Here is a 27,954-nt window from a genome sequence, read left to right as displayed (position 1 = left end):
ATATATCATCCTTGATCCAGATATACTTTAAGTTCCTCTTTTATGTGATGTGTGACAATGACTATAAAAACATTATCTTACTCAGCAAATCTGTTCCCAATGCGTATTGATGGTCACATCTACTCACGTTAGTGAACAAAGTAAATTTGTATTGTTCTTTGCCTTCTTTTCCCGCAAAACAACAAAACTAAGACTGAGTGAGCTGTGGATTCAATCCATCTTGTGTATCATTGACAGAATTGTTTACTGCATTCCAGTCAGTTACACCTGTGCAACCTCACTGAAGACAAGGTGTTACTGAAGGCACAATTTGACCTATAGAACCTTTATTAATTACTGGTGATGATACACGAGATGGAAAGGACTCAGCTTGACTCTCAGAGACTATGCTGAATTTGCAGGGCTGGCACGTAGACAGAAAAAAAAAGCGAACAAAAGAATCCCCATCTTTTTACTTGCAAACTGAGCACATTTGATAAGCAGATGAAAATAAACATGGAAACCTACAATGCCAATTGTACAGACTCACTTTTAAGAGTAGACCCACATCTTAAAGTACACTTCTTCCCAAAGGCCTAATCCCCAGCCTTCACCCCTATGTTCACAAGTCTTAACTGATGAATGACTGGGGAGGGTATTTAATATTAGCCCTACCTACTTCATTTTTAATGTCATTATTAAGTCATGCTACTTGTTACTTTCTAAAATATATCCTAGAAAAATCATTTTTATTAGTTTATTTGAATGGTTGTTTCCCCAATTTGAGCAGAAATAATCTGTTTTACATGTAATAAGAGAAATATGTTAAAAAAACATTCAAAACATTAAAAGCCTCAAATGTTAACGTGTACTCTTTCCTTTGCTGAGCTACAGAGAAAGACTCTTTGACAGCTCCACTACAGCTAGCGAATTTAATAGAATGAGCATGTTCAGCTGAGTGAAGTCATCAAGATCCCATACCAACTGGAGAACCGTCAGTCAGAAAAAGCTTCCAGATCAGTGTGTGAAAAGAAGATCTCCAATGTCACTGGCTGTGAGCAATGGGATTTTGATGGATGTCCTGCCCTGCCATTTTGTGCCCTGCTGCCCTGCTTCTGTCAATGCCCAAGATGGCTCTCGGTCTATCCCAATTGCAATTGGAAAGAAATGGGAGCTCCTTCTTCCTACAGACAGTCACAAATAGGTTTTGGATTTTGTTTCGGGTATTTTTATTTTCCCACAGTGGACTCTAACTTAATAGCCATTGCATGTTAAATTTTATGTTCTTTTCTTTACAAAAAACCTATCTTTCACCTTTATGAGTTCAATAGGTTATCCATGTTTTAATTAAATTATTTATCATTTTTGGCTTACTATTTTTATCAATCACAGAGGGTTTGCTCCACGGTTAAGACAACAGCTAGTCAAGATATTAGTTGAACCCAGCAGAGTTATACAATCTACACCTTTATTATATTAGCATCACATGTTCTCACACAGTATGTGACCACACTCAAAAGCGGCTCACCATCTTATTGCTATGCACAACCAAGACAAGAGTCATGGAATGCATAAAATGGAAGTAATACAGGCTGAAATGTACAACAGCCCCATATATCCATTGAACCGAAGGGAAAACAAGGTGGAACCTTGCATGAACAAATCCTCAGAGACAAGGAACAAGAGCCCAAAATCAATTTCTGGGAATGCTCAAATAAGAAGGGAATCAAGCCATGAGCTACCCCTATCAACTCCCGCTACAGACATAAGAGTCAACATCACCTCCTGATCAACAGGATCAAAGGCAACCAATGGAATTAACAATATCAATATGTAAACCCAATTTTCATCTATCACCAGTCCAGTATCAGCTAGCATAGTATTAAACTAATATTTTAATTGGTTTTAGAAATGAGGCCTTATGATTTAAATACTTCACTACATAATTAACTGTTCAGATTAGTACTTGCTTAAATGTAATTAGACAGAAGACTAAATGCACAAATTAATACTGTTCTACCTTTTCGGTGAAGGATGCTCTTCTCCTCCATGACTTGAATCGATGCCAGACCCGTGAACTACTTCATAGTGCTTGAAAAGTTCTTCAGCAGATCCATGAGATTTCATACACAGAGGACAAATAAAGCCCTATTATAAAGGAAAGAAAATTCAACAGTAGTTTTTGCCTTTTCCAATCCTTTTCATCCTAACCAAGAGATTCATTGGTACCGTTTAACAGGAAAAATAAAATGTAGGAGAGTAGTTACCTTAAAAAATACCACTTATCTAATTCTCTGACATTATGGAAAGTAGAGAAGACTAGAAAAGCATAAAATAAACACCCTATTTCATTATGTAGTGCTGTTTTCCAGTAAAACTGTACCTATTGCTAAATTTCATTCCTAGAACTAGTACACAGAATTGTAATAAATTATAAGAAATGTAGCATCACAAAGGACTCAGTCACTATTTTAAATGTTTGAAGAAAGGCTGCGTTAAAAAGGCACTTTCACAAAATTTTTATTAAACAAGGGTTCTGTTCCTTTCAAAGATTTTCCTAGGATGGAGACCTTTTGAGAACCACACTCATAGTAATCAGACTGAATAAAAAATTGCAGAGAAGAGCCAGCCAGAAACTCCATCCAGCAGGGGCAGAAGCAGCCAAAGCTGGGGATGCTGCACTGGGGGAAGAGGGTAAAATGGGGCCCAGCGGAGCCCATCCCTCCCCCCAATAACCCTCTGAACACAGAACTGTGCAGAAGAGACACCCCCCCATACACACACAACTCTTGGAGGCACTAGGACCCAGGTGTAGCTTCCCCACCTCCCTCTTATGTGGGCTTGGGAGAAAACTGCAGAGAAGAGCCAGTCAGAAACCCCAGTCAGTAGAAGCAGAAGCAGCCAACACAGGGACCTTGGGACATTCAGAGAACTTTCCACAAGTTTGACTCGACTTTCTCTGCCCTGTGCTGATTGACTGTTTGCTGCAACCATCCCCTCCCTCTCAGTCTCAGCTCTTCACTGCCCTCCTACGCTGAAACCATCAGCAGGGGCGCTCGCGAGAGGTGGGTACTACCCCATCATCAAGAACTAAGAAGCAGCAGCTCACATCCGACCAGAAGAGGGGCACTCACAAGAGGTGGGTGCTACCCCGTTCCAAACTCAGAGATTGCAGACACTGAATCGGCCAAAGGGACCACTCACAAGAGGCAGGTGCCGACCCCGTTACACCACTCCTTTCATGGACAGTAGGGACATGCAATAAGTAGCTAAAGGCTCAAAGGGGGGGGGCTTCTTAGCACTGAGAGAAAGAGATTCACGTTCCATTGGGGTGGAACCTTCTAAGTAGGCAGGAAAGTCCTTATTGAGCCTTTCTATAATCTATTGGTTAGAGAGTGTGGAAAATCAAGTAGTCGGGATGGTATGTACTGATTGCAGATAAGTGCATTTGTAAGGAGCTGGTGGACAGACCCTATGTCTTTAAAGATAGGATACAGTTAAGATGACCAAAATATCTGTAAGTCTCTGATAGGATGCCACTTTGTTGCACCCAAGATGAGAAGGGTTTCCATTTATACTCCTGGGGGGATTCTGCGTGACTGTGCACCCGAAGAAAAAGCCTCCTCCCCCCACAGAATTCCTATGCTTCCCTGCAGAAAACGGCAGGGGAGCAAAGGGAAGCCATGCGGGGATGACCATGGGTGCAGTTTTTTTGGGGGGGGATTGCCCCCCTCCAAACAGGGGTGAGGCATGGGGGGGTGGCTACATGGGGTTACTTGCCCCCCCCAAATTTCTGCGAGCGCAGAGCTGCCCAGCCTTCCTTTTTTTGGTGCAACAGTGAGTGCCCTCAGTGGGGCTGGGTAAGGGTGGGTGGGGAAATGAGGGAAGGCATGGTGAGGGGGTGGGGGAAGAGCCAGTGGGGAAGGAAGGGGGTGGAATAGGGCAGGGACAGGGGAATGTGGGAGTGAGGGGAGGAGGATGGAGAAGAAAAGGGGATAGGGGAATCGCAGGAGCTTGGAATGTGGCATCCCCTCAGCTGGGACTCCCACGTTAAGCAGATCCATCGAACCCTCATCCTGACAACCCCTGCCCCCCTACCCCTCGACAAGACCCACCCACAGCCCCACTGATCCGCAGACAGCTGCACCTGGACCCTCCTCATCAAGCCCCACTCCCCCAGCACCCAGACTCCCACATTGAACCCCCCGCCAAGCCCCATCTCCTGACACCCAGACCACCCGCCCCCCCCCCCCGCTGAGCCCCAACCACCTTCACCTGGATCCCCTGCAGAGTCCCATTGCCCCTACACCCAGAACCCCCCAATGAACTCTGTACATCCAGATCTCCCACTGAGCCGCCCCTACCCAGATTTCCCCACACAGAAACCTCTCGCCCCACACCTGGATACCCCACACACTAAGCCCCTCCATACTTGGATCCTGAGGGGCTGAGCCTGCCCACCCACACCTGGGACACCTGGCGCAGAGAGGGTGTTTCTGGGGCAGGCCCGGCCCTTGCACTGTGTCAGGGTCAGGTGCAGCCTCACTGCCAAGTCCCTGTACAAGGGGAGCTGGGGGCTTCCAGGTGATCTCCCAGGTCAGTGCAGCCTGTTGTCTGTGCTCCCCACTGCCATGCTGGAGCCACATTTATTTACTGACAAAATTTGCAGAATTTTGTAGAATTTTTTATATTTTGGCACAGAATTCCCTCAGGAGTGCATTTAGCTAGGTAGCATTTCTTTGTGGAGTCCTTTCTGCCATTAGAGAGGATCTTTCATACAGCTGTGGAGTATGAATGTTCTAGAGATGATACCATCTAAATATGAGGTGGAGCAGTCATGGATTGTGGTGTCTGATCTTGCCATTGCACTGGGTCAGGAGCTTGGGGTATGTTGGGAGGATAATCAGTGGGCAACATGAGACACACAAGGGGTTGGGGAACCAGAACTATCTAGGCCAGAAGGGGGCGATCAAGATGACCCTGGCTCTGTCCTGTTGGATCTTGTGTAGGACTCACGGCAGGAGCAGCGGTGGAGGGAAGGCATAATTGAACTGGTCTGACCAGGAAAGTAGCAAAGCATCACCTGGGGAGTGATGACCTAGGGCCCTTCTGGAGCAATTTGTGGTATATCTGCTGTTTGTTTGAGAAGTGACTGTGGTTGGGGGTTCCCCACAGAGCAGTGGTGGGCAACCTGCAGCCTGTCAGGGTAATCCGCTGGCAGGCCACCAGACCCACTGGCCAGGAACGGCGAACCGCAGCCACTGGGAGCTGCAGGCGGCCATGCAAATGTAAACAAACGGTCTGGCAGCCCATGCGCAGCCCCCAGGTTGCCCACCACTGCCACAGAGTGAAAATGTTGTGAAGTTCCCACTCATGGTTCAGTGTAAAGTGTCTGCTGAGGAAGTCAGAGAGCACATTCAGCTTTCTTGGAAGGTAAGCGGGTCATAGTGTGATGTGATTGCTTATGCACCAATTCCAGTGGTGGATTGCTTCTGCACACAGGGAGGCCGATCTCACTCCCCCTCGTTTGCTGAGGTAGAAGACAGTCATAGAGTTGTCGACATTATAAGGACACAGTGAGAGTGGATGAAGGGGAGAAAGTATTCTCACACCCACCGTACTGTTTATAATTCCAGGATATTGATGTGCATCCTGGATTTTCAAGGTACACTAGCCCCTCGAGCTGTGTGGCTGTTCATATAGGCTCCCCAAACTAGCAGGGATGTGTCCATAATTATGGTTCTCTTTGGAGAAGAGAGGAAAAAAGGGACCCCCACATATACGTAATGGGGATGTGTCCACCATAGGAGCGGGGACAGTAGCTTGGTCGGGACTGTCACCACAAGGTTCATGGAATGGCAGGTCAGGGAGTTACATGACTGTAGCCAAGTTTGCAGGCACTAAAGGTGGAGTCTTGTGAACAGGGTGATGTAAGTGCACAAAGCCATGTGGCCGAGTAGGGAAAGATATGTTTTAACCAGTACCTGAGGGCTCCTTGTGATAAGACCTAGGAAATCGCTGCTGGTAGTGTGGAACCTGTCTGTGGGCAGGTATGCCCTTGGGGTGACAGAGTTCAAGACTGCCCTGATAAAGTCTAGAGTCGGGGAGGGGACCAGATTTGTGTGTGTTTATACTGATTCCCAGGGAAGAAAGAAGGTGGAGCACCATAGAGGTTGATACATAGGCTTCCTGATGAGATTTGGCAGCAAGGAGCTAATTAAACCAGGAATGAAAAGACAGGGCGGCCATGAAGTCTGACATGAGCCGCTATGACTGAAAATACATTGGTAAAGACTCTGGTGGGGCTGCTGCATCGAAGGGCAGTACTTTATATTGAACATGGTCACAGCCTAGCTTAAATCCAAGAAAGTGTCTGTATGTGGGGAAAATATCTATGTGCCACCTCATTGTTTTTGTGGATACTGACTAATACGGCTATGCCTCTGATACTAGCTATGTGAAACTAAGTGTCCTTCATATCAAGAGCTATGAACCACATGCCCTTTTCTAGAGATGAAATTATTGTTGCCAACATGACCATGCAAAATCTAAATTGCGAATGAAGCAGTTGAGATGGCAATTGTTTTGTAGCGTGAAGCCAAAGCTGAGGACACTAATGGTTCCAACCCAGACCATGCAGCATTGAGAAGGAACTGGAGGCAGTCAGTCCACCCTGCCTTTTATCACCTCGGTCAGAGGCACATGGTGAACCAGGACAGATGCATGGACCAATGGACACTACTTTCAAACTCTCCAGCTTCGTAATGCATGGTGTGCATGCATAATCCACAGTGGCATACAGTAGGGACCATCATTCAAAGAAGAAATTATGGATACTCTCTGATATTATGTTCTGGAGATTAAACAGACAAATATGCCAAAACCCCTATTTAAAGGGGAAAGAAACTATGGTGGCAGATGCCCTGTCCAGGAAGGAAGGCTCTGACCTGCTGCCTATGGATCAATCAGCAACTAACCTTCCTGCAGCTTTTTAGGAAAGAGAGGTCTGACCATAAAAGCATCTGAGTGCCAGAGGGCAAGGAGTTCACTGGTATCAGTTAATGAGTTTCAGCTGGCCTGACCAACTCCGTGTACCCCAACTCACTAGAGTTATCTGTATCTCAAAGATGTCATGTAATGTGACATTGGAAAACCAATAACTCACTAATCATTAATATTCTTGCATGATGCATGTGCATGCCATGTATTAAGAGTTATGGATAAATGCTGTACTGATGACTAAAAAGTATTTAAGCCAGGCATGTTGGGGGAGTTGGTAAATAGGTCTGCCAAGACAAAGGAATGTGTATTTGCTTCTCTGAGCAGCCCCGTCGTCACAATGACACAATGAAGGTCTTATTTATATACCAGGTAAACAAAGCCATGCAGAGAGGAAACAGCTTCCAGCAGGGAAGAGAAACTTTACCTGGGCTATAAAGACCAGGGGTCTGAACCTCAGGTGATAAGTAATTTAATCAATTGAGGGTATACAATATTGCAGTATATGCAGTTTATCAAGTGAGATATTTTATGAAAGCTTATAACACACTGGTGATCAACAGCACTGTGAACTGTATGTATTAACACTACATAAGGAATTATGGATACTTATTTATATTATACTTTACAGTCTGTGACCAAAGAGGAAAAAGGTCTCTCCCAGAGGGAAACATCACAGCTATCTACTTGTATCAAAGAAACTGAGCAAGATGTGATGAAAAACAATGGAAGCCCTATTTACATAAAAATCAGTAGGGTGGGAACAAGGGAAGAACAGCATGAGGTCATCCTGCCTCCTAGAACCAGGTCATTGAATTTAGGAAGATATAAACAAGAATAGACACCATTTTGGCATCCATCACTAGATGAACACATGGGGTCAGAACTCGTGTAAGCTGAGAAAGATCGGTCCTTCAACCAAGAAGGGTTGAAGTCTCCGGGCCTGAATATAAGTGAGAAACCTACTTAGGCAAAGATCTTTCCACAGGAAGACAAGGGAAGGCAGCATCTTGTACTTCTATGGAAGATCCTGACTGAGGGAAAATCAGCCATGGCTGGAAAGAAGGAAGACTGGTGAGAGAAACCATCTTGAACAAAACCTGTACACCTTGGTAGATCATGTTATAGCCCTTTAAGTGCATGCTTTTACTTTTATTTGCTTTTAATCATCTCGACTTTTATTTCTTTTACTTGGCATCACTTAACCTATGTCATATTGTTAATAAATTTGTTTTATTTTTACTATAAATCAGCTCAGTGGTGTGCTTGAAGGGAAGGGGGTATCTACCTCAGTTCAGTTAATAAGCTGTAATGCACTTTTGTCTCTATGAAGGAGCAACAAACCTATTTCTCTGAATAGTTCAGGTGAGGACTGGACATTTCAGGGCACACTGTTTTAGGGAGATTCAGGACTGGGAGTGTGTTGGGGTCACCGTGCTGATTGTAACCAGGGCTGGAGGAAGCCAGAGTGGGGCTGCAGACAGGCTGCTGGGGTCAGAGCTGCAGAACCAGAGCTGTCTAGCACACAGACACTCAAGGTGTGGCCTGCACGTTTGTAAGCTGGCTGTGAGAGTGTCCCAGGCTGAGAACTACAGCAGCAGGGCATTTCAGGCACCCAAAATACCTCAATTTAACTGACAATTAATTCACTGTAAAAGATAACAGTTTAGACACACCCTCTTTCACTCTGTGCCTGATTCTCATTTACACTAAAGTACCTTTACACTACTCTAGCAGCATGAAGAGGCCCTAAAGTGGAAGTAAGTGTAATTTATACCCACTTTAAAGTCCTTTTACAATGTCAGACAAAGGCCTATTTGCATTGCTCTAAGTGAGATCAAAGCCTTCTGCCTTTTTTGTTCTCTATTCACACATGCTATATTTAAAAATCATGTTACCCTTCAGTGCCTTGCACTGTCATGAGCTCACTTCATATTTCTGTAACATTAAGATAACAAACTTCACTATACGGAAATTATAATGCCCCTGAAAGCTTTGCCATTTTGTATAGAATTTGTACTCTTCTGCAGCAAAATCAGTAATTACATACCATAGAATGACAAGATTACATAATTAGCTTTGCCTTTTATACTTAGTTTATGAGCTAAACAGCATATTGTGTACTAAATATTCTCAGCTTTATCTGGTAACTTCAAATATAATCACCTAAGTAGTGTATACAGTATGTACATATTATTTAAGATGGCATTTACCCGGTAACAACACAGCTGTTATATGGTTATTTCCTGACTTGTAAAATAAAACACTTAAATCTGATTTAATCTGAGGGAATTGACTAATCTATTTATTTACTTAGTGAATTAGGGTATTTATAAAAAGATTGGGTGGGAACCTTTAATAATTTATTAAACTCCAAATAAACAAAACACCTTACTTTTACGATCATATTAAGTTCCCAAAACCAGCACACCAGATTGTGGATTCAGTAGTTGTGCTAAATGAGGCTTCAGATGAACAGCTTCCCCTTTTGTGATTATTCTCCTAAAAGCAAACATTTACACCCAACTAGCATGCTTATTTGCCAGGAAAACTTGTTTTTGTTTGTAATTATTTTCCCAAAGAAAAGTTGGTTCTCATCTGATGGTAACCTTTAAAACATGTTGATATGCAACTAAATATAGCCTTTACATTACACTTGGTGCAGGGTTGTTGGTGCTTTTTTTTGTTGATGTTGTTGTTTTTCCCCACCTCTCTTTCGGCTAACTAGAAGGATATACTTTTATTTAAGCAATTATACTGCTTACCTTACACTTATTCAGATTCTTAAATTTTACATATGTTAAAAATAGTGAATGGTACATTTCTTATTTACTATATGATGAATTTTTTACTTGCAATTTGTATCAAGCTGTATTTGGATGGAAATCCAATTAAAATGTATAAAACCAACATTTTAATTTTTTAATCATCATTACATAAAACTACCTTACATGTGAATACATAAGAAAAATTTATCAAAGCACGTTTTGCATTTAAAACAAACTGTCTTACTAAAGAAAGAAAGTATTAACCTTAGCTAGTGAACTGATTGGTTCTGGTCACCATGTGCTTCAAGATTTCAGATGTAACAGAACCCATCCGCTCTCAAATTTTAGTCACAGACTGGAAAAGGGAAAACAAGATTTCTTGCTTTTTCCCCATTTGTTTCTTCACTTTGAATGAACTAGTCATTGAACTGAAATGAAGAAAATATTCTCTCTGCACCTGCAGAAAAGGTTACTACTGTCAAAAGCTGGTTTAGTGCTTCAACAAACTCTACTTCCAGGTGCTTAGAATCATAGAATATCAGGGTTGGAAGGGACCCCAGAAGGTTATCTAGTCCAACCCCCTGCTCGAAGCAGGACCAATTCCCAGTTAAATCATCCCAGCCAGGGCTTTGTCAAGCCTGACCTTAAAAACCTCTAAGGAAGGAGATTCTACCACCTCCCTAGGTAACGCATTCCAGTGTTTCACCACCCTCTTAGTGAAAAAGTTTTTCTAATATCCAATCTAAACCTCCCCCACTGCAACTTGAGACCATTACTCCTCGTTCTGTCATCTGCTACCATTGAGAACAGTCTAGAGCCATCCTCTTTGGAACCCCCTTTCAGGTAGTTGAAAGCAGCTATCAAATCCCCCCTCATTCTTCTCTTCTGCAGACTAAACAATCCCAGCTCCCTCAGCCTCTCCTCATAAGTCATGTGTTCTAGACCCCTAATCATTTTTGTTGCCCTTCGCTGGACTCTCTCCAATTTATCCACATTCTTCTTGTAGTGTAGGGCCCAAAACTGGACACAATACTCCAGATGAGGCCTCACCAATGTCGAATAGCTAGTGACTTCCACCAGTTCAGTGGTTTAACTTTCTTTAAAACTCGGTAGCAAGCATGTACTGCTTAATACTAGTTTTAATATTTTAATAGCTAAGTTTAAGCCTTAGCATACGTGTCCATTTAAAATTTTATATTTTAAATAGATTTTTTGGAAAGTAAACCCTGTTTAATCTAAATTTAAAATCTGATTTTCTTTTTAAGTCATCGACTTTTATCCTCCCTGTTACTTTCTTTCTAAACTATTCCAAATTCCCAGCATTCATCTCCATGGCCCTAGTACATTCAGCAATTCACTTAAAAAAATCCTAAGTGAGCAAGTACTTATAGATACAACTTGTATCTATCTAATCTTCAAGCTGCCATGAAAGGTGCATCTAAAGTTGATATATTCTCTACCTACCATACTAACAATACTTTTATTCATCTAATGCATTATAATTAGTAGATTATAGAATGTACTTTTCACTGCAGAGTGGAAGAATGAGAAGTTCTGGGAAGCTCTCACTGTGACACTGACAACAGGTTTCAGAGGAACAGCCGTGTTAGTCTGTATTCGCAAAAAGAAAAGGAGTACTTGTGGCACCTTAGAGACTAACCAATTTATTTGAGCATGAGCTTTCGTGAGCTACAGCTCACTTCATCAGATGTTTACCGTGGAAACTGCAGCAGACTTTATATACACACAGAAATCATGAAACAATACCTCCTCCCACCCCACTGTCCTGCTGGTAATAGCTTATCTAAAGTGATAAGCCTGACAACAGGCTTGATCTCGCTATCAGAAGCAAAGGTTTTATTCTTTTTTCACTCAGCATAGACAGCAAGCAAATGTACTGTAACAGCATCATATTTTGGGGGTGGGGTAAAATTTAGATGCAAGGCATAAGGAGGATTTAGCTGTGCACCTCCCATTGTGCAGTTAAATCCTCCACTTGCATATGTGGGCATCCATAACAATTGTTGGCCTCCTTTAGAACAGTACCTTCAAAATAGGTCACAAAAAGATAAAAATGACTTGCACTTGCTGCTGCATGTATACAGAAATCAATTATGAATCCAACTGAGATAGGTTGTAAGTCAGTCAATTATCACAGCAAGTGGATCAACTAAGTGTCCTGGAGAACTGCTCAATGCCTTCCCGCACAGAAATATATATCACCTAGTTAGATGAGAGGTATTTAAGTGCTGGCCACAATATAAACACAGTTTAATTAATTGGATTATATACATGTCTTATAGTGCATGATACAAAAGTTAAAACAATCATATTCATGACCAAAAGTTACTTCTCAGATATACAAACCTAGAGCAAGATTTCAAATTGGGATAGCGCCATTGAAACCAGAATTAACATTTGATTAACATCCTGCCCCATAAGGCTTAAAATCAGCAAATACTATTTAAAAAAGAAGCAGCAGCAGCAGCTCCCAAGCTGACATTTTGATCAGTAACTTGCAGAGGCTGAAGACTTAATGGGAACTATGCCAATTTATGCCATCTGAAAATCTGGCTTCCTTTTCAGAGAGCTTTTCTAACAAACTCTTTTTATAAAGGGGTTTTAGTTCAACTGTAAAATCTCAACCTCTTATCAAGTTACTGAACAAAATGTCAGCTTGGGAGCTATTTTCAAAAAAATGTATCAAGAAATATTTTTTGCCAATTTAAAACTGAAAGTGGGGGCAAGAAAGGTAAGGGTCTGAGACACTTATATCTAGAATATGATGTTTATGTAACAGAGGCTATGCCTACACAGCAATATAAGCCTAGAGTTAGTGGGACTCAAGTCAGCTGACCCGTATCAGGAGACCCTGGGCTTGAGCATCTACATTGCATTTTAACTCTAGGTTGAACATTTTCTGGCCCCTGTTCAAACCTAGGGTTCTGGCACCCACACTGCAGTGCACAGATCCGAGTCAAAGTAACCATATCCCAGAGATCCTAGCACCTCCCCCAATGTCGACGCTCTAGCTCTAGGAACATGATGCACCGTGTGAAAACTCTACTGCCCACCCTGTTTCCTAACTGTGGTGGTGTTATTGATGGGACTTGTGACCCTAAGGTGCACGAGTACATAAACTGCACAATTAGATTTTTTGATGGCTGTCTCAATAGAATGACTGCAGTTTGAGAAGGCATTATATTGAACTACCATCTAAATCTGAAAATGGAGCTCTCCAGCTCTAGGCTGAGTTACATGAGCAGGAAAATGCCTGTGTGCACCAGTTATGAGGGTAAATAGGGCATCAGCATCCAGGGCTGTCAAACTACCAACATGAAACTTTTCAATTCTTAATTTTTAAAAAGAGATGCTCAATGAGTGTGTTTTGTGTTTTATTTATTACTGTCTGTTTTGAAGTTTCACATAAAATGTAGGTTTCAGAAGAAAGGCACGTCCACCTGGCTGCTGCCGGCTGCGGAGCAGTGAAATGCAACCCCTGGGGATCCCTTATTCCCATCCCTACTGCCCACCAGGAGGCAGAGAGAAGGGATTTCCAGGAGGCTGCGTGGCAGTTTTGGGGCTAGCTCCCACTCACTGCCATCACAGTGCACACTGCCCTAGCTCCCCTGCACAAGCAGCCCCAGGGGAGGACTGGGGGCCTGGAGGCAAGGGCAAGCAAGCAGAGCAGGGACCAAGTGGCTGCCCTGCAGGGAGGGGGAGCAGCCCTGCCAGGGGAGAGATGACCCCAACATCCTGGCAGCCAGGAGCCACCTCCTGTCTGTCAGCTTTTCTCCCTGCTCCGGATAAGCTCCATGCAGCAGCGAGGAGGAGCCAGAGCCACCGCCGCCACTGTCGTGGGAGGAGGAAGGGGGAGCATGCTCAGCCAGACAATAATGGTGCTTCCGGTGCGCTGCGCTGTCTGCCTGCAGCACTGCTCCTCTGCCGCCAGGAACTGTGGGATACAGTCAGAGGACTTACAGGACCTGAGTCAAGCTGGGGCCACAGGTACACAGGAAATCAATAGGGCTCAGACCCTAGGTGCCAGCTTAACACAGGCTTGGACCCTCCAACCTGTAGGGTCCTGGGACCCTGCATTCAAGCCCTTGGTTAGCACATTTGCAGTGTGGACGCAAGAGGGGCTTGGCTTGAGCCTGGGCTCAAACTGCTGTGCAGACATACTCATGTCTGATTTTCATTCAATTGGCTTTTGTATATTGGGGGGGGGGGAAGTAACCAAGTGGTATCTTGTGCAATATCTATAATATTCCTTATGAAACACATTTACCACTGAGCACTGACTAAATATATTTTAAAATATATGCACTATTTTAACTCCCAAAAGATAACCAAAGCAATCTGAAATAGATTTAACATTTTTGATCCCATGATTACACAGCGGACAAAGATTTCATTTGCCGTTAGGTATGCAATGGTGTGGCATGGCAACTCCTAAAAACTCCTGTAATTGACATTTCTATAGAGTCTGAGACTTGCTCTTTAGGCAGAGGGAAAGGAATCCTAAAGAAACTGAGTAGAGGGGCGTGCTATTAATGCCTAAACTTCACCAAACACTGCGGTCTCCAGGGAAACAGTTCAGGCTACCTTATCTTTGGAAGAGAAGTCTTTACAACAAGATCTATATCAGAACATCCTACCTACATTTATAGCCACATATTTCAAAGAGTAAGATTCAGCCTTGGTTACCCTAGTTGAATTTCCAGGTGTCCTGTCACCCTCTCGCAACTAATACAGAAGCCATTTGAACTACAACATCAAATTCGTTTAGGGTAGCATTAATATTCTCATGCACCATTGCAGCGATGGAGTGTTCTTTGGGAAGTAAGCCAGTACACTAAAAGCAGCACTGGGCAGAAACACTCCTTGTGATCAATTACACTACACATATTTTTAATTGTACCAATATAACTTGCAATGGTTACAAAAACTTCACCATCCCACACACATATACAGACCCACAAACAGTTCCAGTGTACAGACTGAAATAAATATCGCATAAAACCCAATGAGTGTTACTGGCAGAATACTATTCTAGAAGCCTCCTAATCTCTAACCATTCCAAAGAACTATTTTAATGTTGATTTAGACACAGTTTACATAGCACAGAAAGACCATGCACAGGACTGAATAGCTTCTGCTTCTCTGCTACTTTTTCTGTTAACATCTGGCTTTGGAGGGCAGGGGGAATGATGTAGATAATGCTTTCAGTCTTTATAGAGGATCATCTCCTTATCTTTATACTGGAATTTCATAGCCACTTGCCACTCATTCCAGGCCAGACCTACAGTGAAGTTTTCAATGTGGCCTTATCTTTTCAGGGGCAAACTTCCCCACTCAGACTTTGTCTACACTAGCAATTGAATGACAAAACTTTTGTCTTTCAGAGCTCTTAAAAAAACACCCCCCAAAGAAAGAAAAGTTTTGCCAACGAGCGCCGGTGTGAACAGCGCTTTGTCAGCAGCAGCGCTCTCCTGCTGACAAAGCTAACCCCACTCATTGGGGGTGGAAGTTTTTTGTCGGCAGGAGAACCAACAAATAGTGGCTATAATGCACGACTTTTAGCGGCACAGCCGTAGCAACACAGGCGTGTGGCTAAAAGCTGTGTACTGTAGACATAGCCTAAGTCACTTCTCAAAAAGAATTTCAGGGATATAATAGTAGGGTTTTCACAGGATGGAATTCAGGTGCACTGGTATGGTATATGGAGCACTGGAGACAGGTGCTGCTCCAACATCTTAGTTCAAAAATCATTCCAATTAGTCCCCCATTTTCATAAACACCATATTTTAAAACAAAAGCAATTTCTATTCTCTATCCCCTGATATTACACTAATAAATATAACTGGTTTATTTTTTTAATATGCTGTACAATTTGGTATTGGTTACCACAGCTACACAGAATTTAAGAGCTATGCTAAATTACCAAATTTCAGATTGTAAACAGTAAACATTACTCTCTAATACAAACAGCAATTTTTGCAACAAATCACAAATTTTTATTAGAACATAAGAACGGCCACACTGGGTCAGACCAATGGTCCATCTAGCCCAGTATTCTGCCTTCCAACAGTGGCCAATGCCAGATGCTTCAAAGGGATTGAACACAACACAGCAATCATCAAGTGATCCATCCCCGGTCATCCAATTCCAGTATCTGGCACTCAGAGGCATAAGGACTCCCAGATCATGGGCTTGCATCCCTGACCATCTTGGCTAATAGTCAGTGAGGGACCTATCCTCCATAAACTTATCCAATTATTTTTTTAATCCAGTTTTACTTTTGGTCTTCACAATGTCCCTAGGCAAGGAGTTCCACAGGTTGACCGAGTTGTGTGAAGAAGTACTTCCTTTTGTTTTTTTTAAAATCTGCTGCCTATTAATTGCATTGGGTGACCCCTACTTCATGTGTTATGTGAAGGGATAAAACAACACTTCCCTATTCACAGTCTCCACACCATTCATGGTTTTATAGACCTCTGTCATATCCCCCCTTAATCGTCCTTCTTCCAAGCTGAACAGTCCCAGCCTTTTTACTCTCTCCTCACATGGAAGCTGTTCCAGACCCCTAATCACTTTTGTTACCCTTCTCTGTTAACCTTTTCCAATTCCAATATGTCTTTCTGGAGCTGGGGCAACCACATCTGCATGCAGTATTCAAGATGTGGGTGTACCATGGATTTCTATAATGAACGATGATATTTTCTGTCTTATCTCTCCCTTTCCTAGTGGTTCCTAACATTGTTAGCTTCTTTGACTGCCGCTGGACCTTGAGCAGATGTTTTCAGAGAGCTATCCATGAGGACTCCAAGGTCTCTGTCTTAAATGGTAACAGCTAATTCAGAACCTATCGTTTTATATGTACAGTTTGCGATGTTTTCAAATGTGCATTACTTTGCAGATATCAACAATGAATTTCATCTGCCATTTGTTACCCAGTAACCCAGTTTTGTGAGATCTCTATGTAGCTTCGCAGTCAGCTTTGGACTCAACTATCTTGAGTAATTTTGTACCATCTATAAACGTTACCACCTCACTGTTTATCTCCATTTCCAGATCATTTATGCATATGTTGAGCACTGTTCCCAGTACAGATCCTTAGGGACCCTGCTATTTACCTCTCTCCACTGTGAAAACTGACCATTTATTCGTACGCTTTGTTTGTATTTTTTAACACTTACTGATCCATGAGAGGCCCTTCCCTCTTAGGCAAAGTAAGAAGTCATGGGATAAGAGTCTTTGGTAAAGGAACTTGTCAAACACTTTCTGAAAATCCAAGTACACTATCCAACTGGATCACCCTTGTCCCCATGATGGTTTACAACTTCAAAGAACTCTAATAGATTGGTGAAGCATAATCTCTCTTTACAAAAGCCATGTTGGCTCTTCCCAACCATATTGTATACATCTATGTATCTGATAATTCTATTCTTGTCTACAGTTTCAACCAATATGCCTGGTACTGAAGTTAGGCTTACTAGCCTGTAATTGCCAAGATAACCTCTGCAGCCTTTTTTTTTTTTTTTTTTTTTAAGAAGTCAGCCTTCCATTAACTCTCTGCCAGACATCTGGTACAGAGGCTGATTTAAATGATAGGACTACATACCACAGTTAGTAGTTCTGTAATCTCGTATTTGAGTTCCTTCAAAACTCTTGGGTGAATACCATCTGCTCTTTGTGACTTATTACTGTTTAATTTCAATTTGGTCCAAAATCTCCTCTATGGACACCTCAATTTGGGACATTTCCTCAGATCTGTCAGCTAAAAAGATTTGTCAGGTGTGGAAATCTCCTCAAATCCTCTAGCAGTGAGGACCGCTGCAAAGTATTCATTTAACTTCTCTGCAACGGCCTGATCTTCCTCGGGTACTGCTTTAACACCATGATCATCCAGTGGATCTGCTGACTGACTGGCAGGCTTCCTGCTTCTAATTTATTTTATTTTTTTTAATAATTGCATCTTTCATATCCATTTGTATTCTAAAGAGATGGAGGTGTTCCTGACTTTACTCATTTGTAATCAGAGAAGTTACATAAAAATGACACTTACTCAACATATCTGCACCGTACTTTTATTGAGCATCTCGTCCATTTAATTTCCTATCAAAGGTAATTCCTATTACTTTTTACTCCTGGTAGCACTGCAAAGTTAATGCAGCTTCACAAAAAGTAGATAGAGTCTGTTCTGGCAAGCACTTACACATAATTGTTAACAAAGTTCTTCTTGTAGAGTTTGTATAACTGGTGATAAGGCATGAGCCAGAAACAGCTGAGTTTGAAATTCAAATACTAGGTGGAGTGTGCAGGGCTTGCTAATTAGAAGAAAGTCATTCTTTTACTGGTCAGCGACTCACTATGGAGTAATTGACAAAAAAAACCATACACTGAATTCTATTAAATCATTTTTAAGCAGTTACTTTTCAGAATATAACCAACCACAAGTTAAGCAGGAAACCTACTAATTTCTGCATGTAGCTACATTGTTTAAGGTTCAGCCTACTGAAGTTCCAGGCTACTAAATTCAATCACTCAAGGTCTGGTTGCCTCAGACATGCCACAGGTACGTGGTAATTTACCAAGCATGCCTTAGTGAAGGCATCTGCATTTTGACTGAACAGCACGGTACACAAAGGCCTCGCTTTATTTAACTTAATCCTCATTGATATGGAAATAAAGAATAGTTCTCGCAGTAAGGGCAGCCCATCTCCAAATCAAAGGCAACACCTAATTCCAATTGATAATTAGGAGTATCCTTGTTCTTCTCCTGCTGGTCCATGGACCAATTTGGCCATATGACTTACAAAAATTTGGCCAGCTCACTTTAACAATAAACCAGCATACACTTGACCCTTGTAACGAGATCTAGAGAAATCTCAGGACAATATCTGGAGTCCCAACTGGTGAGTTTCACTGCCCTGAGACATCACACTCCCCAGACATCAGAACAGGGGACAAAGATCACTTCCCCTAATTTAATTGTCATCTGGCTGTAAAGTTTCCTCTGCAAGGACTGTCCTACAAGCACTCAATGTTGCAAAGTACCAATAAATGATAACTTAAATTACAACATTTCAACCCTAGTACCAACTTCCCAATGGAGAAATAAAAATGCAAAAACATTCAACTTCATATAGTTCACAACACTGAAACAATCGATCTCTTCACACACATGCAAAAGTGATGCTGGGAGAAGGGAGGCAAAAGGATCCTCCTCTGGCCTCCAGCCTCATTTAATAAGCGGCAAGTAGCCCATCCCCAAAAGACAATCTAGCTTAGACTCTCTGAAAGTTGGGGTGGGGAGGACAACCATCAGATAACCTGACAAAGCCTGGATGTTATTTGCTTGTGAATACACACATCTGTTCCATCTTCCCCAGGCAATCCTGGCAACAGCATCCTGAAATTGTGACAGGAACAGTTAAGGTGGTTCCCTAGTTTGCAGAGGTCCTGCTGTATGAAACAAGGCTCACTTGGCCACCATGATTTCCTAGAACATAATGGAATTGGAGAAAACACATTAGCTAGTCTAATCCCAGGAAAAAGTAGTAGTTCACCCTCAATGTCCACTAGTGCCAATATCTGGAGCCAAATGCTATAATTTTCTTGTTGCTCCATGATGTAAATAGGTCCACCTGTGTATCAAACCACATAGCCGTCAGATGGCCAAAAACCACCTAGTCCCATTCCTTCACAGCAGTTCCGTTTTCCCTGAATGGAAGTGATGGTGAATGTTTTAAAAAAAAAAAAAAAAAAAAACAATTTTCCAGAAAGGGCAGAACCTGGGTGGCTTGGGTGCTTCTCTCCCCCCCCCGGGGGGGGAGGAGGGAGGAAATAGAAGGGGGGGGGTTGTACCTTTCTGATAATTTAGGCACATGACTAATTGCAACTGATCATTTCAGTATTTGATGTCCATGAGTTTTGAGGAAAAATATGACTTGATTTACCAGAAGATTGACCAACATAAAATTACCACCACACTGAAGGATGGAAGAATTATTAAATATACTTCTAAACACAAGAGCTACTTAAACAAAAAGCTTTTACATTTTTAAAGAGAGATATAAAATAAAATGATTGTGTTCTAAATCTCAGAACTGTTTTATAGGAAATTTTTGATTGTGATTTTGTCAGTGTACTTGAAACTCCTTAGTAAAATTGTTTAAAGGGAAAATTTTGAATGGTTTTTAAAAGTTCCTATTCTCCCTACCCTGAATATTATTGAAATATCTCCTGCTAACTAAATTATAACTGTACCTCAAAACCAGACTCCCATTAAAAGTCTGTCTTAGAGTAAAGTAGATAGCTAAACAAAAATTCTAAAACATTTAACTGTATAAATGATTTCCCAAATCTTATACTTAGGTTCATTATTGTGACTAATGCAGAAGTAAAGTACATTAACTAATGCAAAAGTAACATATATTAATTCAGAGAACAATCATGCAAAAATTGTTTTTAAAAAAGTGAATGGAATTTCTGATATTACAGAAATTCCACATGAAAGACAGCTGCAAACCAGAAAGATAACAAAAGAAGGCAACTCAAGAGATACCTTCTTGTAAACATGCATATAAAGATCAACCCATATTTCCTTACAGCAGGGAATCACAAGAAACAAAGTGAAAGAGGCTGGTACCCAAGCAACCAGAAAGGAAAGACATTTATTTTAAGCAACCCATTATCAAGGCACTCAAACAAAATAAACAAGACCCACAGTAACAGCGGGCAGGTCATGATGCTCCTGTCTTCTTGTCTCTGTCCCAGTGTGTTCATTCTGGTAATGTTCAGACAGACCAGTGGCACTCACACACATTTTCATACATAGTGGACAGATGAAGCCCTGTGAAACAGTAACTTTTAGGTATGTATATTTTTTGAAAAATTAAGAATATAAACAGAAAGAGCACATTAATTGTCAAATATGTACTCAAATTCTTAAAAAGCATGCTACTGCTTATATAAAAGAAACAAAGCTGGTGCTTACTACTTTTCAGTAAGTTTCTTAAGATGAAATTTTGCTGATCATGAGTCCAAAACACAGAAGACAACAAACAGAATGTTGTTAAGTGAATGAAAAACAAAATATATCTGAGACACTGAGCTGTGACAGTAGGCAGTACATTCATTCTGTTAATTGTTTTCATCAGTTTTATTAGGCCTTTGATACTGCTCCACACTACAAAGGGGCACATTATGCATAATGTATCATGACATAGACATTATAAAATATTAGGGCTATGTCTACACTACCACTTATGTCAGTACAACTTAAGTCGCCCAGGGCGTGGGGAAAAAAGCATACCCTGAGCAACGCAAGTAACACCAACTAAGCGCCAGTGTGGACAGCGCTATGTCAGCAGGAGAGCTTCTCCTGCCAACATAACTACCACCACTTGTTGGGGGTGGTTTAATTATGTCAACAGCAACAACACGAGAGATATTAAAGTGGCGCTGCTGCATCGGTATAGCTGCACCACTGTAAGCTCTCTAGTGTAGACATAGCCCAGGTGAAAGTTCTGTACCAAGGTCTGACATCAAATTTTGTAACATTGCTTTCAGACCTTTTATAAAAATAAACTGGGAGAGGGTGTGAAAGAACCGGAATACCATAGTACATGAACAAGAGGACTCAAGTCAACATTTGCAGAAGAGTGATGACAATTCACACATTTTCGAGGGGGGAAGAGGGGTTCAGTCAAAGTTTTTCTGACAAACAATTGTACTATACTTTTTTTTTCCCTTCTCATTTCCTTCAGTTACAGTAATGTTAAATGCTCCTTGTGAAAAATAGAAGGTAAAAACAGTTTCAGGGGAAAAAAATGGAAGAAAGTGTCCCTTTAAAAAGAAATCTGTTGATGTGGAACTATATAAAGTATATCCAACTATTTTTCTCCTAAGTTATTTCTTAAATGGCAATCAGTTTTTTAAGGGCTTTTTAAATTTATCTCAGTACTGTTAGCAAAAGGCACTATTATGGATTCAGAACAGTGAGGCAATAATATGCACATGGAAGTAAAAATTTAAATTCTGAAGAAACTGTAACCAAGGTAAGAGTGTGCTTTACACAAATTGTTAAGAACAAAAAAAAAAACCCTAGTAACCTTTCTTTTTAATTCAGAACAGCTTTAACCAATTAGCAACATTTACAACACATTTGTCACCCAGAATGATCATTTACCTCAGTTTAAAGGATCACCTGTTCACTGCACTACCATGTTCAACAATGTAACTTACGAAGTTAAATCCACACAGCTATAAGAAAACCTTGCAACATCAGAAGTACCTTTCCTCCGGCCCGTTGTCTGAAGTACGTGCAAACAAGTCTATCAAAAAGAGTGCAATGCCTTAATAATGTGTCTCTCTCACTGATGAAAGAGGAAAATAAGAGTAGAGATCCAAGATTCAAATTGCATTAGTTAAACCTACTTTTTTGTTTATTTTGTTTTCCAGTTAAAATAAGCTTTTTTACAGAATCTGTTAAAAAAATAGAAAGCTATATACACAAGCTAACTTCTGGAGGTCAGTTTTCAAAACTGTCCATGCCACTTGTTTGCGTAAAATGGGAAATGCATGTACACATAGTTGGCATCGTTTTGTCTGCAAGCGATGGTGGGATTTGCAGCCTATGATGTAGATGGTTTGCAATATCTCATGTGACTGAATAGTCCAATTTGAGATTTGCATGACCTTTGGCAGTTGTTTCAAATATATGTTTCTTAGTTGGGAACTGCTTGCTTCCTACGGGTTCTTTTCTCTTCAAGCTGTAAAAGCCAGCTCCTGTCATGGACTTTGATGTCTTGATGGGAGATGTTGGCACCACTTGTTACGATCACTTGCCAAGGTTTCCCAATGGTCAGGATCAATTCCAAATTCCTTCATATCTCGCTTGCATGCGTATTTATAGTGAAGCTTGAGATGTCCTGTTATTCTTGTTCCCTCTGATAGCTCCCCGTATAGCATGTCCTTGGGTATGCGTCCATCTTCAAACCTACTCAGATGGCCCAACCAGTGCAGTCATCTTTGCTTGAGCCAGGCTGTCACACTTGGTAGAACATGGATAACTGATGCTCATCAGGAGAAAAGGTTAAATAGTCTCCATCTACGCTGTTTACGCCACATACTCAACACCAAATGGCAAGTTAAAGTCACCAATGTATACATGGGCATTCGGATAGATACACACAGAATCAAAATGTCTTAGTTCTAAACCAGGACCATGTAAATTCACAGGTAATGCTGCACAGCAGAAAGAGTGTGCTGGGCTAGAATACATCTGGCATTATCATTTAACACATGGGGAGGTTACAAAGATGGATATGTATTTCTGCATAAGTTAATTACATACTTGATACACTAATCTGATTTTCTGTTTTGGGTTTTCACTGCACAGTGTACCTAGCACATGAAGAAAAGAACAGAGAGGATTTACAAGGGTGTTTCCTTCTTACACGATTTAAAAAATTCTACATATTCATATCAGATTTACCTTAGGCATAAGATAGTCAGACATATTGATTTGAAAACAGCTTCATGACCTCAGCCCTAGTCCTAACCCAAAAAAGAAACTCCAAGACTTGGATCCATTCTATTAAATTAAGCCTTCCTCCTCTTCCAGCCCCCTTCAACTCAATCCTGATATCTACTGAAGACTCATGGGATCTAAGGCCTTGTCTACACGACAGAGTTTTGCCGACAAAAGTCGGCTTTCATCAACAATGGAGGTGTACACACAACAACACTCATCCCCCCGATTTAACTTTCCTGTTACTGCGACAAAATAAAACCACCTCAACGACAGGCGTAGAGCTTTTTGCGACAAAGTTAGAGCAATGCAGTGTCACCGTAGACACGGAGTTTAATTATGTTGCTATAAATGACCTTCAGAAGGTGTTCCACAATGCCCAGCTGACCACCGTGGTCAGCAGTTCAAACTCCGCTGCCCTGCAGCCAGGTACACAGGTATCCACCCCTCTCCTTTAAAGGACTGAGATTTTTTGAAATTCCACTTCCCGTTTGCTTGGTATGGACAGTTAACATTGCATCTTCCCATCTGATCATGGTGGCTCGCTGCAGCAAACATGCTTCCATTTGGAGAACACCAGAGTTGTTGGACCTGCTGGGTTGGTGGGGAAAGGGGGCTGTGCAGTCCCAACTCCACTCCAGCCGTAGGAACTTCGATACCTACTATCAGATTTCTCCTGGCATGTTGAAGAAGGGCCACGAACAGGACATGCATCAGTGCCGTGTGAAGATCAAGGAACTGAGGCAGGCGTACCAGCAGGCAAGGGAGGCAAACCATTGCTCTGGAGCTGCACCAAAAATCTGCCACTTCTACAAGGAGCCGGACGCCATCCTCGGCAGCAACCCCACCTCCACCAACAAAAGCCCCGTCGATACTTCGCGGGGAATTGGAGACAGTGGCCTGAACCCCGAAGACAAAATGGTGAATGAGGAAGTGGAGTTGGAGGATGAGGTGGGACAGGTGACAAGGTCGTCCGGTCGGCGTGGCAAGCCAGGACCTCTTCTCGAGTACAGACTGTTCAAGCCAGTCCCAGCACTCCAGCTCTGGTGTGCATGATGCACAAGAGGGGAGCTCTGGTAAGCACTCATTTTAATTTGATACTACTCAGTTACATGAGATAGCGCTGACCTTTCTTTCGTTTAGCGTGCTAGAAGTAGGTTAAGGGATAGAAATATACAAGACTAGCAGTGCTTGCATCTGCTTCCCATTACCCCTACAGCTAAGCAGTGCAGGCCCTGCAGAAAAGTTTGTTAATTCACACTGAGATTTCACAGGAATCCTCCTGAGAGATCTCTAGGAAATTTTCCTGGAGGTACCTGCCAATCCTCTGCCTAAGGTTCCTTGGCAAAAATGCTTTGTTTCTTCCCCCGCTGTAGGAAATGCTGTCATGTCAATCGGCAATCATTTGTGCAGGGACCAAACTGACACACAAACAAGCAGCATAGGGACCTGGTCTGAAGCCGCATGAATGCCGGAGATGCACCCTTGCATCCTTGTTTACCCTCAGGAGTGAGATATTGGCTTCAATTACCCCTACCTGTGGAAAATGGTGGCAGAATTTATAATAGTGTCCCTAGTCGCTTGCAGTGATCCTCTTAAAAAGCCACGTAGACCCTTTGTCCCATCTTGGACCTTCCCTCCACCCTGGGCCGAACTCACCATGTTTAGGGTACTCGATGAGCTGTATGCTTGCCAGTGGAGAATGAGTGAGAAAGAGGTGAATTTAACTATAATGATTCAATGCTGTGAGTGCTTCTGTTTATTGCTGCCTCTCTTTATTGCTTCTTGTGCTTCTGTAGATGTGCCCTTCAGGGGAACCCCTTATACACCAACGGAGTGCCTCCATCAGATAAGGAGGCAACGCAGGAGGAGCAAGGAGGACACGTTTAGGGAGGCGCTCCTATCGTCAGACACAGCAGATGATGAGCACAGGGCATGAAGAAAGACAATTGATGAAAAATTGAAAATAGACAGCCTGGAGAGGAAGCATGGCTAGGAATGTATTTTAGTGGGTCAGGAGCAAATGATAAAACTGATGGAGGACCAGAGATGCCGAAGTCCCTGACTGTGCTGCAGTCAGAACACGTGTGCTCACCTTCCCCTGCAGCCTATACAGAACTGCATACCATGCCCTTCCCACACTCATTCGTTGCATCTCGCAGTACCCCTTTCAGACCACTCCTTTGGATACGTTCCCGAATGACATCTGGACTTATACACAGCTATGAGAACCTCCATTAAGGGAGTGCTCCTCAGTGTCATGTCCCTTGCATGACATGGGTTAGCTACCCACAGTGCTCTGCTCTCTCTCTCTCTCTGTGCTAGAGCACCAACTGTGGACACACTCCGCCAACACAAGTAGCGTTGTGTGAACATGCACAAGTGCTGTAATTATAGCAGTTTATGATCGTCGGCAAAACTTGCGTCAATTTAATTCTGTGTAGACATAGCCTATGTAGATCCCCAGATCTTCTGTTGGGCCCAGGTTATTGTCTCCATTCCGATCTTACAATGATCTGGATTGGGAGATTTAGAAAGATAAACCTGCCTGCCTGGAACAGAATGAATGATCCATTGCGACTCAATTCCACATAATACTAGATGATCAGATGGGATTATAATGAGAAGCAGATGTCCTACAATGGGTCTGGCTATGATGGGAATGGGCAGCAGATCACAATGTACATGGACAGAAGGATCATAGGAAGGGAACATTTTTGGCCAGTTGGGTAGGAAACCACAACAGATTTTGAGGTTAGATACTGTAAATATCTGAACTTTCTGAGATTCACCTATCATTAACTTAGACTCTTCAACACAAAGGAAACATACTTTATTGTAGTGATTAAATTCACCACTGCACTTAACTACATGCCCACAGAGAATTTCAAACATACTATATTACAGGAACAATCCAGTCTGCCACTAGTCACTGCATTAGTCAACTTATTTAAGCATTTCTTAAGACAATTAGAGAATAGCTTGAAAAAGCAAGTGATGCATGAGCCCTATGCCTGAGTTCATCATCAGTTCTCGGAGCAACTTGACTGCATAACCACAGACACCAAACAATTCTTTAGCAATTCTTGATGTATCTGAAGAATAGTACACCAATATGCAGGTTCTTTTTTATATCAAATGTAGAATCACTGATGCCTCACCCAAATTCACAGGATCATGTCACTTTACTCAAAGTTCTGAGATGAAATTCTTCCATGTTAGCAATATATTTCATATATTTCTTGTTCACACTTACTGCATATGGGCTAACATTTCACTATGAAGCCTACTAAGAATGTCTGCTCATTTTAAGCTAGCAAACTTCACAAATTCAACTCACTAATACATGCATGCTATGAAACATTTTTTAATTTCCTGGTACAACACATTTGTATGCATTTGTCCATTTATACAGATTTTGCCTAATTAAAAGTCCCTCTCAAAGAGAGGTGAATCAGTGCCAAGTGTAAGAACCTAGTCCCATATATTGTTATCCTACAGTACCTCTGAAGTACTTTCATTGTTCACATCCACTGCATTTCCTGGGGTTGCAGAGGAATCCGAATCCGAGCTCTGAGACCCAACTCTGCCTGGAGTCTGAAATGGAAGAAGTATAAATTTTATTAAATTGAGTCTGAAGTCTATGTTGCAAAAAGGAATCTCTTTTATAAATCTGTTTATAATTTTAAGATTTTACATCCACAGTAAATTGAACAAACTGACAAGAACACTGCATAAATAGTCAATGCAATAGCGTACAATCCAAACTTACTGCCAAGCCCTCACATCACCACTTGAGTAAGGAGTATTTATTAGATAGATCAATACATAACAATATATAAGAATTTAATACATAAAGAACTAAGCCAAACTTCACTTATCATTCAAATTACAGCTAAATACAGTTAAATAGTTATTCAACAGAAAAATCCTAGAAATTAAAATTTAGCCTCTTAAACAAAATAAATACTAACACACTATTCTTCAGACTGTGGAATTTGAATAACTAAAACAACAATATTTTTATACTTGTCAGATTATTCAGTAGAAAAGCTGACAAAAGCAGGCCCATTGATATGGTAGTAAGTAAATAAAAATATATTACTTTACAAATCACAAAATTTCAATATAGAGGAGAAGTAGAAAACTAAAGTTAAAACTGCTTCTATATCAAACTTCCAATTAAATTAGACTAGCTTATTGAACAAGGAATCTATAACATTAAGTTGTATATTTTAATTTGCTTCCAGTATAGGCTTCTTTCCAAATTAGTGTTTCAAACCAGTAAACAAATTAAGTAAACACTACTTCATTCAAAGTCTCGTGAAATATATTCAGGTTACTAATCCTCATCCAATTCATCCTACCTTTCAACAAGAGATTCATTTTTCCTTCTCTTATCTACCTCAAAAGTTCCACTGCTTCATCAGAATCATAAAAGAAAGTTAGCATCCTCAACCAAACTTCCTCAACAAGAACAACGAGGAGTCCTTGTGGCACCTTAGAGACTAACCAATTTATTTGGGCATCAGCTTTCGTGGGCTAGAACCCACTTCAGATGCATGGCTGATGGATTTCCACTTCATACAGCTAAATTCAGCGCCGTGCATGGTGACAGGTTTCAGAGCGGTAGCCGTGTTAGTCTGTATCAGCAAAAACAATAAGGAG

General features: G+C 41.6%; 1 protein-coding gene across 4 annotated transcripts in view; it reads right to left on the bottom strand.

The window, feature by feature from the left end:
* EEA1 (early endosome antigen 1) overlaps window positions 1–27,954 on the bottom strand; it is a 136,442-nt gene that overhangs the window by 97,047 nt on the left and 11,441 nt on the right. For 3 of the 4 annotated variants that reach the window (XR_012156717.1, XM_073327558.1, XM_073327560.1), the window contains exons 2-4: window positions 26,791–26,883; window positions 20,479–20,604; window positions 2,000–2,127 (exon numbers count right to left, since the gene is read on the bottom strand). Coding sequence is in view for 3 of the 4 variants with exons in the window: in XM_073327558.1 (XP_073183659.1) it covers window positions 2,000–2,127; window positions 20,479–20,604; window positions 26,791–26,883 (347 nt within the window). In the remaining variant the exon portion in view is untranslated. The remainder of the gene's footprint in view (window positions 1–1,999; window positions 2,128–20,478; window positions 20,605–26,790; window positions 26,884–27,954) is intronic. The other variant, XM_073327559.1, reaches the window with a different exon arrangement.

The sequence above is a fragment of the Lepidochelys kempii genome, chromosome 1, assembly GCF_965140265.1.
Source record: "Lepidochelys kempii isolate rLepKem1 chromosome 1, rLepKem1.hap2, whole genome shotgun sequence".
Classification (NCBI taxonomy): Eukaryota; Metazoa; Chordata; order Testudines; family Cheloniidae; genus Lepidochelys; species Lepidochelys kempii.
This window is presented reverse-complemented; position numbering and strand designations above follow the sequence as displayed.